Source organism: Hemitrygon akajei, chromosome 17, assembly GCF_048418815.1.
Source record: "Hemitrygon akajei chromosome 17, sHemAka1.3, whole genome shotgun sequence".
Classification (NCBI taxonomy): domain Eukaryota; kingdom Metazoa; phylum Chordata; class Chondrichthyes; order Myliobatiformes; family Dasyatidae; genus Hemitrygon; species Hemitrygon akajei.
In genome coordinates, this window is record NC_133140.1 from 91228982 (window position 1) to 91245585 (window position 16604).

The following is a 16604-nucleotide window of genomic DNA, read 5'->3' on the forward strand; positions in this document are numbered from 1 at the left end:
TGGATCCACAAAGCAATGTCCCCTTGGATCCTGTGCCTCCTTACTTTGTCAATAAGCCTTGCATGGGGTACCTTATCAAATGCCTTGCTGAAATCCATATGCACTACATCTTCTGCTCTACCTTCATCAATGTGTTTAATCACAGTCTCAAAAAATTCAGTCAGGCTCGTAAGGCACGACCTGCCTTTGACAAAGCCATGCTAACTATTCCTAATCATTTTATGCCTCTCCAAATGTTCACAAAACCTGCTTCTCAGGATCTTCTCCATCAACTTACCAACCACTGAAGTAAGAAGTAATTGATCTGTATGAATAGTACACAGGAAAAGATTCTGTTAACTGTACCTCAGTGACAATACTATACCAATTCTAACATATTTAGAGATGTTATCAGAATTCACAGGTGAGTTGAAGGTGATGAATAAAGTTACTGATAGCTGGAAGATATTAATAGTATAATTGAAAGGATACAGGAATGAGCCTGGAGAAGTGTGAAGCTGTGCATTTGGTGAGTATAAGAATACAAAGGTTTTGACTGGTGTGAAGGAACAAATCTCAGAGTGCATGCCCAGGGGCTGTTGAATTGGGTAGTTTGGATACCCGCCATACATCAGTACAGCATAGGAACATGTCCTTCAGCCCATCATGTACTACTGACCCTGACAGCAATTGACCTGCACATCTGCCTCCCCTTCATTCTCTGAATATTCAAGCATTTGCCTGAATACTTCCTAAATGTTGCAGTTGTAACTGCCGCTACCACTTTTGCCAACTGTGTGTTCCAAGCACCGCTACTCTGGAGAAGCAAAAAAAAAACACCTAAACCAGAGCTTCTGCAGATGCTGGAAATCCAGAGCACACACAAAATGTTGCAGGAACTCAACAGATCAGGCAGCATCTATGGAAATGAATAAACAGTTGACGTTTTGGGCTGAGACCCTGCTTCAGGACTGGAAAGGAAGGGTAATCATATAAGGGTAATCCTTTAAAATTTGCCCCTCACCTTAGAAATATCCTCTCATATGTGATATTTCTATCGTGGGGGAAAAGACTCCACCCAACTTAACTCTCCCCTCACATCCTACATTTGTCCCAATCAACTTCTGTGCCAATTTCCAACTGTTTTGCTGTTGAATCTTTGGACACCCTTTCTCATTATCTATAATTGCACAATTTTTTGCAAGCTTACTAATTAGCCTACCTATGTTTATAGAACAGTAGAACATAGAAACGTTTATCTGGGTTAAACTCCATCTGCCATTTCTCAGCCCATATCTGCAACTGATCCACATCATGCCGTATTCTTTGCCAGTCTTCTATACTATCTACAATTCCTCCAATATTGATATCATCTGCAAATTTACTATACCATCCATCTATATTTTCATCAAGGTCATTTATATACATTACAAACAGCAGAGGTCCCAGCACAGAGCCTGTGGAACTCCACTAATTACAGATGCACAGCTCAATTAGTCCTTTCAACCATGACCCTTGTCTTATGTGCAAGCCGGTTCTGAATCCAAACGGCAATTCATGGCGGATCCCACACATCTTGGTCTTCTGGATTAGCCTACCATGAGGGACTTTGTCAAACGTATCACTAAGCATTAAGAAGAAGGACGCCTCACGTCTTAATAAGCTGGTAAGGAGGGCGGGCTCTGTCGTGGGCAAAGTACTGGAGAGTTTAACATCGGTAGCTGAGCGAAGGGCGCTGAGTAGGCTACGGTCAATTATGGAAAACCCTGAACATCCTCTACATAGCACCATCCAGAGACAGAGAAGCAGTTTCAGTGACAGGTTACTGTCGATGCAATGCTCCTCAGACAGGATGAAGAGGTCAATACTCCCCAATGCCATTAGGCTTTACAATTCAACTGCCAGGACTTAAGAACTTTTTTTAACTTTTTGAGTTAGTGATTTAGATGCATATCATATTATTACTGAGTTAAGTATTGTATGTAATGAGTTTTTTTTTGCTACAACAAGTGTATGGGACATTGGAAAAAAATGTTGAATTTCCCCATGGGGATGAATAAAGTATCTATCTATCTATCTATCTATCTATCTATCTATCTAAAATCCATGTGGACAACATCTTCTGCCCTACCCTCATCAATCTCTCTCGTCACCTTGTCATAGTTCCATGCTTATGCTGCTGGCAATCAGCAGGAGCTATGATTTGCGCAAAGCTATCAATGCTGCGAAACAGCAATACAGGGACAGATTGAGTCAAGATTCACAACGAATAGTACACGTGACTTGTGGCGAGGGTTGCATACCATCGTAGACTTCAAGGCCAAACGTGGTGTCACCAACACCATGGCCTGTCTCCCAGATAAGCTCAATCGCTTTTATGCTTGTTTTGATGTCGCTAACTCTGAGCCTCCAAGGAAAGCCACCGCTACAACCTGCAACATGTCATCTCTGAGGCTGAGGTATGCAGATGTCTCCAATGTGTGGACAGTTGCAAGGCTGTGGGATCAGACGGCATCCCAAGGCAGGTCTCTGTGTGCGCGGTGCAACTGGCAGGTGTATTTACTGATGTTTTTAATCTCTTCCTCTCCCAATGTAGAGTCCCTCCTGCTTCAAAACATCCACCATTATCCCGTACCTAAAAAAGACGAAGGTAACATGTTTGAACGACTGGTGTCCTGACGCACTCACCTCAATAATAAGCAAATGCTTTGAGAGGCTGGTCAAGTATTACATCTGCAGCTTGCTACCACCCAATCTGGACCCCCTACAATTCGCCTACTGACACAACTGATCTACAGACGACTCAATAGCCACTGCTCTACATACTGTCCTTACACATCTGGAGCAGAAGGATGCTTATGTGAGAATGCTGTTCTTGGACTACAGTTCAGCATTCAACACCATAATTCCATCCAGGCTTGATAAGAAGCTCAGAGACCTCGGCCTCCACCCTGCCTTGTGCAGCTGGATCCTGGACTTCCTGTCAGATCACTGGCAGGTGGTAAAAGTGGGCTCCCTCTGACTCTCAATATAGGAGCCTCTCAGGACTGTGTACTAAGCCCCTCCTTTACTCCCTGTATACCCATGACTGTGTCGCCACCCACAGCTCTAATCTGCTAATTAAATTTGCCAACAACACTACATTGGTTGGCCTAATCTCAAACAATAATGAGGTGGTCTACAGGGAAGAAGTCATCTCCCTTGATGTTGCAAAAACACAGGAGCTGGTTGTGGATTACAGGAGGAATGGAGATGGGCTAACCCCCATTGACATCAATGGATCTGGGGTTGAGAAGGTGCACAGCTTCAAGTTCCTTGGCATCCACATCACCGAGGACCTCATGGTCTACACACTAGTGTGTGGTGAAAAAGGCACATCAGTGCTTCTTTCACCTCAGACAGTTGAGGAAGTTTGGTATGGGCCCCCAAATCCTAAGAACTCTTTACAGGGCCACAATTGAGAGCATCCTAACTGGCTGCATCACTGCCTGGTATGGGAACTGTACCTCCCTCAATCGCAGGACTCTGCAGAAAGTGGTGCAGACAGCCCAGCGCATCTGTAGTTGGGAACTTCCCATGATTCAGGTCATTTACGAAAACAAGTGTGAAAAAAGGGCCCGACTGATCATTGGGGACCGAGTCACCCCAACCACAGTCTATTCCAGCTGCTACCATCCAGGAAATGGTACCGCAGCATAAAAGCCAGGATCAACAAGCTCCGGGACAGCTTCTTCCACCAGGCCATCAGACTGATGAACTCATGCTGATTTGAGTGTATTTCTATGTTATATTGACTGTTCTATTTATTATAAATTACTATAATTGCACATTTAGACAGATGTAACATAAATATTTTTACTCATGTAGGATGCAAGAAATAAAGTCAATTCAAAGAAACTCAAATCAAGTTTGTAAGGCATGATCTGCCACGCACAGCCATACTGGCTGTCCCTAATTAGGCCATGGGACTCCAAATGCTCATACATCCTACCCCTAATAATTTTTCTGAGCAATTTCCTTACTACGGACATGAGATTCATCGGTCTATAATTCCCAGAGTTTTCCCTTGTTCCCTTCTTAAGTTCTCTTAACTTTCCATCCCCATCCTTCTAACAGGAACATACCTTTTCTGTACTCCCATATGTCTGATGTAAACTTGCCAGAGAAAAGTTGTTCCCAATTACTGCTTCTTGTTTCCTGCCCAATGCCCTCATAATTGCCCTACTCCAATTTAATTCTCTCCCACAAGGACAACACCTATCCTTATCTATAGCTACTCTGAAAGATGAGTTGTGGTCTAACTCTGTTGCATTAATAAAGCACTTTGTTAAATGTATGAATGTTTTAATGTCTGCATCAGTGTTATCTCGTATTTCCATACAATGTTACATTAGGCTATTACACATCTATTGTCGGAGAAGTACTTGCATGAATAGGTAACCCACCTTCATACGAGCAAGGACAGAAAACAGGGCAAAGTGAGTATACTTATTTATTCAGTAAGTTATGGGTCAAAGTATTTGGTGAGTACATTTCTAATTCTTCTGGCTTCAGTCTCATTGCTGTCTGTTCTGAAATTGTTAGGTTGTGTTCAAGAAAACAATGAAATGGCGCACTGCCATCTGACAGCATTTTCAGATATCTCCGGTTACCCCGTCCACACTGATCTGCCTGAGCAGCGTTTTCAAAAATACCCACCCTGGAAAGCGTTTCTAAAAAGCTCCGGTTTCAGGGGATGAAAACACCGTTTTAGTGTGGACAGAGTTTAAAAACAAAGAGAAAAAGCTTCGGTTACGGATTTATCCGGCATAGTGTGGACGTACCCTTAAACTCTCCCACCATAGGAAACATCCTCTGCACATCCACTCTATTAATGCCTTTCACCATTTCATAGATTTCAATGAGGTCACCCATCATTTTTCTGAATTCTAGAGATACAGACTCAGAGCCATCAAATGCTCTTCATGTGACAAGCCATTCAATCCTGGAATCATTTTTGTAAATCTCCTTTGAACCCTCTCTAGTTTCAGCACATCTTTTCTAAGGGGCCCAAAACTGCTCTCAATACTCCACACTAGAGCTTTATAAAGTTTAAACATTACATCCTTGCTTTTATATTCTAGTCCTCTTGAAATGAATGCTAATTTGCATTCCTCACTACAGACTAGACCTGAAAATTAAACTTTAGGGAATCCTGCACAAGGGCTCCCGAGTCCCTTTGCAGATCAGATTTTTGTATTTTCTCTTGTTACGAATGTGCCACAACTCTGAGGGGCCGAAGGGTACAGAGTCGCCCCCTCCTTTTTGAGAATCGCAAGATCGCTATTAATTCGGGTCTGGGACCCAGGAAATGAGAGAAAATCCACAAGGTCTGGAATGTGTCCTGGCCTCAGCGAAACAAAAAACCCCTGATAACGGCTATTGTCTCTTGGAGACGGAATTGTGTATTGAGTACTGTAGCCCTCAGGGGATGACCAGAGTGGGCTGGTTGAGGGATTGCATCATCCCAACCTGATTGACATCTGAGACCCCGTGAGTAAGGATAAAAGAGGGTCTGGGGAACAACCCCTTTAGACGCACCAGGAGAAACGCTAGAAATCCCGTGACAGCGTTTAATAGCGACAGCCGGTGGGGGGCTCGTGTGCGTCCTTCCCTTGCCTGGGATTGGCGGGCTCACCACAGAAGAACGGCTTAGCTAAAGGAGAGGCCACAAGTGAACAGCCACACCAACGAGACTGACGGATCGAAATCATAAAAGGAATCGGCAAGTTTTTCTCCAAATCTCTCTCTCTCTCCAACCATTGAAATACAGCGGTCCCCAAAGGCTGCAGCCTGAATGAACTGAGTGATTTTTATATTTCCATCGGACAATACATTTATCCCCTAGACAACGATAGAGCTTATTTCTTATTGATTATTATTATACCCGCACTTTTAGATTTAGTATTGACGATGTATATTATCTGTATATTTGCATTGATATTATTTTTGTGTATTTTTACTAATAAATACTGTTAAAAATAGTACCATCAGACCTCAACGGACCTCTCTATCTTTGCTGGTAATCTTTGTAACACTCTCCATTTAGAAAATAGTCTACACTTGCACTTCATCTACCGAAGAGCATGACCATACATCTCCCAACAGTGTATTCCATCTGTCATTTCTTTCCCCATTCTCCTAATCTAAGTCCTTCTGTAGCCTCTCCACTGCTACATGCCCCTCCACTTATCTTGAAATTTATGCAAACTTGGTTAAAAAAAAAAGCCATCAATTTTTAATTCATTCATTTTTAATCTCTCCCAGTGTGTAGTGCCCTCCTGTTTCAAATTCTCCATCATTGTCCTTGTACCTAAGAAAACCAAGGTAGCATGCCTGAATGATTGCCACCCTGTCGCTCTCACATCAATTATAAGCAAATGCTTTGAGAGACTGGTTAAAGACTACATCTGCAGCATGCTACCACCCACACTGGATCCCCTACAATTCGCCTACTGATGGAATCTGTCTACCGATGACATCATAGCCTCAGCACTACACACTGTCCTCACTCACCTGAAGAAGAGCGATGCACACTTTAGAGTGTAGTTCCTGGACTACAGTTCAGCATTCAACACCATAATTCCCTCCAGAATTGACAGGAAGCTCATGCACCCCACCTTGTGCAGCTGGATCCTAGACTTCCTATTGAATTGCCGACAGGTGGTAAGGATGGGCACCCTCAACACAGGTGCCCCCAGGGTTGTGTTCTGAATTACCTCCTCTACTCCCTTTACACCTACGACTGTACTGTCACATGCAGCTCCAATCTGCTGATCAAATTTGCAGATAAGACAACTTTGATCAGTTTTATTTTTAGCAGTGACGAGATAGCCTACAGAGGAGAGGTTGATACCCTGACGCAGTGGTGCCAGGATAATAACTTCCTCCTCAGTCCAAAAAACAAAAGATCTGATTGTGGATTACAGGTGGAATGGAGATAGGCTCAGCCGATCAACATCAATGGGTTTGCAGTTGAGAGGGTGAGTAGTTTCAAGTGTCTTGGTATACACGTTATGGATGATCTCACCTAGACTGTATACACCTACTTTGTGGTTAAAAAAGCACAACAGTGTCTCTTCCACCTCAGGCATCTGAAGAAGTTTGGCATGGGCTGTACATTGAAATTCAGTCATAACGTTGTGGGATGGATGTAAGATTTTAAATAAATTCTAAGTTCCATCATCTAAATCAGAATCAGGTTTATTATCACCGGCATGTGTCATGAAATTTGTTAACTTAGCAGCAGCAGTTCAATGCAATACATAATATAGAAGAAAAAAATAATAATAATAAGTAAATCAATACAGTATACATATACTGAACAGATTAAAAATCATGCAAAAAACAGAAATATATATTAAAAAAGTGAGGTAGTGTTCATGGGATCAATGTCCATTTAGGAATCAGATGGCAGAGGGGAAGAAGCTGTTCCTGAATCTCTGAGTGTGTGCCTTCAGGCTTCTGTATCTCCTACCTAATGTTAACAGTGAGAAACGGGCATGCCCTAGGTGCTTTATCTCCTTAATAATGGACGCTGCCTTTGAGACTCTGCTTCTTGAAGATGTCCTGGATACTTTGTAGGCTAGTACCCAAGATGGAGCTGACTAAATTTACAACTCTCTGCAGCTTCTTTCGGTCCTGTGCAGTAGCCTTCCCCCCCCCCCCCCCCCCCACCCCCAATACCAGGCAATGATGCAACCTGTCAGAATGCTCTCATGGTACCTCTATAGAAGATTTTGAGTGTAGTTGTTGACATACCAAATCTCTTCAAACTTCTAATGAAGTATAATCACAGGTCCAGGAACACCACTGGGATTGTGAAACGAGCCCAGCAGAGATTGCACTTTTTGAGGAAGCTTAGACAAGCATCACTCCCCACTAACATCTTAACTACATTCTACAGAGGAGTGGTTGAGAGTGTGCTGACCTTTTCCATCACAACCTGGTACTCCAGCTGCAGTGCTGCCGACAAAAAAGCCTTGCAGAGAAGGTTATTGTTAGGGGAGCAGAGAAGGTTATTGGGGTCTCCCTACTTCTGTCCAAGACCTCTTTCAGAGTCGATGCCTCCAGAAGACACAGTACATCATTAAAGACCCCTCACACCCTCTCCATGAACCGTTTGTTCTTCTGCCATCAGGTAAACGTTACAGGAGCATCAAAACAAAAACCACAAGGCTACTAAACAACTTCCTCCCACAGGCAGTCAGACTGCTAAATAGCTGCTCTACCTGACTCTGCTTTGGACACTTTTAACTTACACTGGACACTTATAACTTTTTTTTAACTGACATGTGGCTGTTGTGTTTTACTATTTATTGTTTATTATTTAGTGTTGCGTTTGTTATGTTATGATTGCACTGCTCCTGGGAAACGCTGTCTCATTCTGCCCTGCAGAGCTGATGTACGGTTAGAATGACAATAAAGTTTTTGAATCTTGAATCTTTATAACTGCATCGATATGTTGGGATCAGGTTAGGTCCTCAGAGATCTTGACACCCAGGAACTTACCAACTGCCAACTCTCTCCACTTCTGATCCCACGGTGGGAGATATCACCATCCAGGGGATTGTACTCCGAGCTTCAATGATGGTGTCAGGCCTCACCAACATAGGTGTATGACCCAATGTTGTTGCTGCGGCACCACTCCACTAGTTGGCATATCTCACTCCTCTCATCACCATCTGAGATTCTACCAACAATGGTCATATCATCAGCAAATTTATAAATTGGATTTGAGCTATGCCTAACCACAAAGTCATGGGTATAGAGAGAGTAGAACAGAGGGCTAAGCACACATCCTTGAGGTGCACCAGTGTTGATTGTCAGTGAGGAGGACATGTTATCACCCATCAGAATCAGAATCAGGTTTATTATCACCAGCATGTGATGTGAAATTTGTTAACTTAGCAGCAGCAGTTCAATGCAATACATAATCTAGCAGAGAGAAAAAACAATAAATAAAACAATAATAAATAAACAAGTAAATCAATTATGTATATTGAATAATTATTAAAAATGTGCAAAAACAGAAATACGGTAAATTTTAAAAAGTGAGGTAGTGTCCAAAGCTTTAAAGTCCATTTAGGAATCGGATGGCAGAGGGGAAGAAGCTGTTCCTGAATCGCTGAGTGTGTGCCTTCAGGCTTCTGTATCGCCTACTTGATGGTATCAGTGAGAAAACGGCATGCCCTGGGTGCTAGAGGTTTTTAATATCGGATGCTGCCTTTCTGAGACACTGCTCCCCAAAGATTACCTGGGTACTTTGTAGGCTAGTGTCCAAGACAGAGCTGACAAGATCTACAACCTTCTGCAGCTTCTTTCGATCCTGTGCAGTAGCCCCTCCATACCAGACAGTGATGCAGCCTGTCAGAATGCTCTCCACAGTACAACTATAGAAGTTTTTGAGTGTATTTGTGGACATGCCAAATCTCTTCAAACTCCTAATAAAGTATAGCCGCTGTCTTGCCTTCTTTAAGACTACATCAAAATGTTGGGTCCAGGTTAAATCCTCAGAGATCTTGACACCAAAAACTTGAAACTGCTCACCCTCTCCACTTCTGATCCCTCTATGAGGATATGTGTTCCTTCGCTTACCCTTCCTGAAGTCCACAATCAGCTCTTTCGTCATACTGATGTTGAGTGCCAGGTTATGCTGCAGCACCATTCTACTAGTTGACGTATCTCACTCCTGTATGCCCTCTCATCACCACCTGAGATTCTACCAACAATGGTTGTATCATCAGCAAATTTGTAGATGGTATTTGAGCTATACCTAGCCACACAGATTGTAGTCTTCTGGTTAGGAAGTTGAGTACATGTAACGTAAAAAGAATCGGACTCGTCACTGGCAGCCAGTCAAAACAGAGAGGAGCCACTCTTTACCTCCTGCTAATCAGCCACTGCTTGCCAGAATCTGACCTTTAATACTATGTATCTTGTTAAGCAGCCTCACATGTAGCACCTTGTCAAAGGCCTTCAGAGAATCCAAGTACACAACAACTGAATCTCCTTTGTCTAGCAAACACAAGGAAATCTGCAGATCTGGAAATTCAAGCAACACACACAAAATGCTGGTGGAACGCAGCAGGCCAGGCAGCATCTATAAGGAGAAGCACTGTCGACGTTTCGGGCTGAGACCCTTCGTCAGGACCTTTGTTCATCCTGCTTGTTATTTCTGAAAGGAGTTCCAACAGATTCTTCCTTGAGGAAACCATGCTGACTACGGCCTATTAATGCAGATTAGATTTTGCAAAAAAGTCTTGGAAGGGTTCGTCAGGACTCCGCGTCCCGTTTCTGCAGTGCCGACTCCGACCAGGGCGGCGCTGTAGTTTACTAGTGGCGCCTACCCAATAGGTCCTCTCGTGTATCAGCTCACATATTACGTCACGGTGTTGCTCCGCTCGCCGCCATTTTGTCGGCTCGGTCTGGGAGTGGCTATCGGGCGAGGCCGAGGCTTGGGGCCCAGCGCGGGTGAAGAGCCGAGAGCGGCGACCGGTCGAGACCGAGGCTCGGGACCCGGCGAGGGTGAGGAGCCCGGAGCAGCGACCGGGCGAGGTCGAGTGGCAGCATTAGCGGGCGTGAGCCCGGCCGAGAGCGGCACTCGGGCTGAGCGCCCGGAGATGTGAGATGTCAGCGCCCAACACCCTCCAGGTAACGTGAGGGGCTAGATGGAGGGCGAGAAGCGCGCTCCCGTGCATAACTGTCTGTAACCACCTCCCACTTCTACCTACATACTCCTCACTCCACCCTACACACTCCTCAGCCCACCGTACGCATCTCCCATTCCACCATACACCCAATCATCCTAATCCACCCTACACACCCCTCACCCAAATCCACCCTACACATCCTCCACTCCCCGTAAGCTCCCAACCTGCACTCCCCATACAACCCCCCCCCGTAAACACTAACCCCCCAACTCCCCCCCTAAACCTGTCATCCCCTACTCCCTGTATTCCACGTGCCTTACACCCTGTATCTGTCTAACCGACCCCCAGTCCACATCTGCTTTCAGGATGAGGCTTTTCATTCCAAAACATCTAAGAGATTTTCTCCTTCAAAGAAAAGGGTTTCCCTTCCTGAGCCATCAACGCTGCCCTTACCCCATCCTTCCACTAGCTCGCTAGGGTTAGGGTTCCTCTTGTCCTCACCTACCATCCCATCAGCTTCTGCGTTCAGCACGTAATTCTCCATAACTTCAGCTATCTTCAACAGGAGCCCACCACCAAGCACATCCTTCTCTCTTCTCACTTTCTGCTTTCCGCAGGGATTAGATTGTTCTCCATGTGACTCTCTTGTCCATTCATCCCTCCCCAGTGACCTCCTTCCTGGCACTTATCCTTGCAAGCAGAACAAGTGTTACACCTGCCCCTACACCTCTTTTCTCACTACCATTCTGGGCCACAAACAGTTCTTCCAGGTGAGGTGTCACTTCATCTGTGAGTCTGTTGGGGGTCACATGTGTACTGTATCCTCTGCTCCCAATGTGACCTCCTGTATATTGGTGATACCCGATGTAGATTGGGGGAACACTTCGTTGAGCACCTTTGCTCTGTCAGCCACAAAAAGCAGGATTTTCCAGTGGCCAACTATTTGAATTCTACTTCCCATTCCCTTTGCGACATGTCAGTCAGTGACATCCTCTACTGCCATGAGGAGGTCATACTAAGATTGGAGGAGCAACACCTTGTATTCCGGGTCTTGGTAGCCTCCAACCTGATGGTATGAACATTGATTTCTCGAAATTTTGGTAATTGTCCCTGCCCCTTCACCATTCCATTTCCCGCTCTCACTTTATCTCTTTGTCTGTGTAATTATTGCTTCGAATTTCCAGCATATGCAGATTTTCTTGTGTTTGGGATCTGACCTGTTCCATGATATTGGAGAATAATTGCCCTGCTCTTGGATTAAATGACTCTTGGAATGGCTGGCATCTCAAATATCTGAACTGTGTTATTTCCCTGTGATGCCACTTGCAACAATCCTTGGTCTTGCAAATCTGGGGTCCCACTGTTTCTCAAAACTAACACAGATGCTAACATTTGTGGAATATTTCCAGTGTCCTATATCCTAGAGCATCATTCACATAGAGTTCATTAACTCTATGTACCATTTCACCAACTCATCAATATCACCCTTAAGTCAAAGTCTGTCTTTGACACTATCAGCATTTCCACCAATGTTTGTGCTCTAAATGAACTAATTATGACTCATTTATTTTTAATTCAGTTTAACCTTTCTACCAGAGCTATGTTCTTGGAGTTCCTTATTCAGTTGGACACCAGGAGGTTTCCTTTTCTGTCTGTAAAGACAAGCACAAAACATTGGTTCAGCTTCTCTGCTGTCCTTATTTCCACAGTATAATTTCTCAGTGTGTAAAGATCCTTTAATTTATGGAAATGGATAAACAAATGTACTTGAGGTCCAAGTTCATAGTTTTCTAACAGTAACAAGATAGGTAAATTATGTCATGAAGAAGGCATATTAGCATGCTTGATCATAGTGTGGAAACTTTGGTTTGGTGACTTAAGGGTGAAAGGTGAGAAGTTTAAGGAGAACATGAGGGGAAACTTCTTTACTCAGAGGGTTGTGAGAGTGTGGAATAGGCTGCCCACACAAGTGGTTCGTTCAAGCTCAATTTCAACATTTAAGAGAAGTTTGGATAGGTATGTGGGTAGTAGGGATATGGAGAGCTATAGTCCTGGTGCAGGATGATGGGAGTAGGCAGTTTAAATGCTTTGGCATGGACTAGATTGGCCAAAGGACCTGTTTCTGTGCTGTACTTCTCTATGGCTCACTGGTTATGCTGCACTCGGAGCACTATGTGTTTGTCAGTTCTGATTGCCACACTATAGGAAGGGTGTGATTACGCTAGAGAGAGTGCATATTAGGAGATTCACTGGGATATCTCCTGAACTGGAGAACTTCAGGTATAGACTGGGCTTGATTCTTTTTCTGAATTGAAGGAGGCATTGAAAGGGTAGATAAACACAATCTGTATCCCATGGATGGGAGATCAAAACTAAGAGGGCAGTTGTTTTACAGTGAAAGGTAAGGGTTTTAAATGGGTATCTGGAGGTAAGTTTTTTTTTTACACAGTCATTGATATCTGGAACTCATTGCCTGTGGATACAATCATGGTCCTGACGAAGGGTCTCGGCCCGAAACGTCGACTGCTTCTTCCTATAGATGCTGCCTGGCCTGCTGCGTTCCACCAGCATTTTGTGTGTGTTGCTTGAATTTCCAGCATCGCAGATTTCCTTGTGTTTGCGTATAATCATGTTTTTGAGGCCCCTGGACACTTATATGCAAGGCATAGTTGGTAAGATGAGGGCCAATGCGATTAGTTTACCTGATCAAAAGGATAGGTGTAAAGACGCACATTATGGCCCCTTTTTGTGCTGATGACCATATAACCATATAACAATTACAGCGCGGAAACAGTGCTGTGGTGCATTCAAGCTCGACTTCAACATGCAAGAGATGTTTGGATAGGTACCTGGTTTGAAGGGGTACAGAGTGCTATAACCTGGTGCAGGTAACTATATAACAATTACAGTACAGAAACAGACCATCTTGGCCCTTCTAGTCCATGCTGAACGCTTACTCTCACCTAATCCCACTGACCCACACTCAGCCCATAACACTCCATTCTTTTCCTGTCCATATACCCATCCAGTTTTACTTTAAATGACAATACCAAACCTGCCTCTACCACTTCTATTGGAAGCTCATTCCACACAGCTACCACTCTCTGAGTAAAGAAATTCCCCCTCGTGTTACCCTTAAACTTTTGTCACCTGACTCTCAACTAGTGTCCTCTTGTTTGAATCTCCCCTACTCTCAATGGAAAAAGCCTATCCATGTCAACTCTATCTATCCCCCTCATAATTTTAAATACCTCTATCAAGTCCCCCCTCAACCTTCTATGCTCCAAAGAATAAAGACCTAATTTGTTCAACCTTTCCCTGTAACTTAGGTGCTGAAACCCAGGTAACATTCTAGTAAATCTTCTCTGTACTCTCTCTATTTTGTTGATATCTTTCCTATAATTCGGTGACCAGTACTGTACACAATACTCCAAATCTGGCCTCACCAATGCCTTGTACAATTTTAACACTACATCCCAAGTCCTATACTCAATGCTCTGATTTATAAAGGCCAGCATACCAAAAGCTTTCTTCACCACCCTATCCACATGAGATTCCACCTTCAGGGAACTATGCACTATTATTCCTAGGTCACTGTGTTCTACTGCATTCTTCAATGCCCTACCATTTACCATGTATGACCTATTTGGATTATTCCTACCAAAATGTAGCACCTCACACTTACCAGCATTAAACTCCATCTGCCATCGTTCAGCCCATTCTTCTAACTGGCCTAAATCTCTCTGCAAGCTTTGAAAAACTACTTCATTATTCACAATGCTACCTATTTAAGTATTATCTGCATACTTACTAATCCAATTTACCACCTCATCATCCAGATCATCAATGTATATGACAAACAACATTGGACCCAGTACAGATCCCTGAGGCACACCACTAGTCACCGGCCTCCAACTTGACAAACAGTTATCCACCACTACTCTCTGGCATCTCCTATCTAACCACTGTTGAATCCATTTTACTACTTCAATTTTAATACCTAACGATTGAACCTTCCGTGCGAAAGCTTGTCAAAGGCCTTACTGAAGTCCATATAGACAACATCCACTGCTTTACCCTCGTCAACTTTCCTAGTAACCTCTTCAAAAAATTCAATAAGATTTGTCAAACATGACCTTCCACGCACAAATCCATGTTGATTGTTCCTAATCAGACCCTGTCTATCCAGATCATTATATATACCATCTCTAAGAATACTTTTCATTAATTCACCCACCACTGACGTCAAACTGACAGGCCTATAATTGCTAGGTTTACTCTTAGAACCCTTTTTAAACAGTGGAACCACATGAGCAATACGTCAATCCTCCGGCACCATCCCCGTTTCTAATAACATTTGAAATATTTCTGTCAGAGCCCCTGCTATTTCTACACTAACTTCTCTCAAGGTCCTAGGGAATATCCTGTCAGGACCCAGAGATTTATCCACTTTTATATTCCTAAAAAAGCCAGTACTTCCTCCTCTTTAATCATCATAGTTTCCATAACTTCCCTACTTGTTTCCTTTACCTTAAACAATTCAATATCCTTCTCCTTAGTAAATACAGAAGAAAATAAATTGTTCAAAATCTCCCCCATCTCTTTCGGCTCCACACATAGCTGTCCACTCTGATTCTCTAAGGGACCAATTTTATCCCTCGCTATCCTTTTGCTATTAATATAACTGTAGAAACCCTTTGGATTTATTTTCACCTTACTTGCCAAAGCAACCTCGTATCTTCTTTTAGCTTTTCTAATTTCTTTCTTAAGATTCTTCTTATATTCTTTATATTCCTTGAGCACCTCATTTACTCCATTCTGTCTATATTTATTGTAGCTATCTCTCTTTTTCCGAACCAAGTTTCCAATATCCCTTGAAAACCATGGCTCTCTCAAACTTTTAGCCTTTCCTTTCAACCTAACAGGAACATAAAGATTCTGTACCCTCAAAATTTCACCTTTAAATGACCTCCATTTCTCTATTACATCCTTCCCATAAAATAAATTGTCCCAATCCACTCCTTCTAAATCCTTTTGCAGCTGGATGCACCTTTTGCAGGTGTAGTCATCAGGGACAGCTGTGCTCGCCCTGACTTCCCATATACTACAAATGGAACACTCAACTGCCCTAACTGCTGCCTCCATTACCTATTCCTAAGCTAATTAGATTAATTAAAGGAGCTTACCCGGCCTTACCTGGAGTGAAGCTCGTACTCAGCCTCTGCTCACTTTTTAAACTCCCCTGCTGATCTTAGAGGCTGACCTTCACACGCTTGCGCAGTCATGCCCCGTTCAACCTTGCCTCTGCCTGTTCTCGCCGAAGCCTGATTGAGCCAAAGCCGTCCCACTGTGCCTCAGTCCACTCTGACGATGGCCGCTGTATGTGGCGGTCTTTCTTTTAAACCTTTGGCGCGCTACGTCACGCGCCTGCGCAGTCTAGCCTCTTTGCCCCAATCAGTTAAAAAAAAAGCTTCTCTCCGAGCTTCTTTTTCCTCTTACCTCTCTGCCTCTTGCTTCAATTTAAATGACCGTTGAAAACTTCCTCTCCTTTTTAAACCTTTGACACGCTACGTCACGCACCCGCGCAATCTAACCTCTTTGCCCCAATCAGTTAAAAAAAAACAGCTTCTCTCCGAGCTTCTTTTACCTCTTCCCTCTCCGCCTCTTGCTTCAATTTCATGACTTGATAATACTAAATTTCTACTGGCAGTTCGCAAAAACTTGCTGGGCCAGAAATGTATTTGTGAAGAAAGTGCTGTCCATCTCAGAGTATGGTTGGGTAGTTAGGTCTCCTATTATAACCACTGTGGTTGTTGCAGAGCTCTGTATGCTTGCTGTTCAGTACTTACTCTTCCCCACAAGCTGATTGCCAAAAGAAGAGTGCCAAGCAGCACACCTTCGTCTGCTCTGCACTCTTTTAAACATTATCTAAAA

At 43.6% G+C, this 16604-nt stretch overlaps 1 protein-coding gene across 1 annotated transcript in view; it reads left to right on the forward strand.

Annotated features, from left to right (window-relative positions):
- Positions 1 to 10408: 10408 nt before the first annotated feature.
- The window catches only part of LOC140740911 (vacuolar protein sorting-associated protein 4A), a 130649-nt gene continuing 124453 nt past the window's right edge, over positions 10409 to 16604 (forward strand). Inside the window, exon 1 of the mRNA XM_073070548.1 lies at positions 10409 to 10671. Within this exon, the coding sequence (XP_072926649.1) occupies positions 10648 to 10671 (24 nt within the window). The 5' untranslated portion in view covers positions 10409 to 10647. The remainder of the gene's footprint in view (positions 10672 to 16604) is intronic.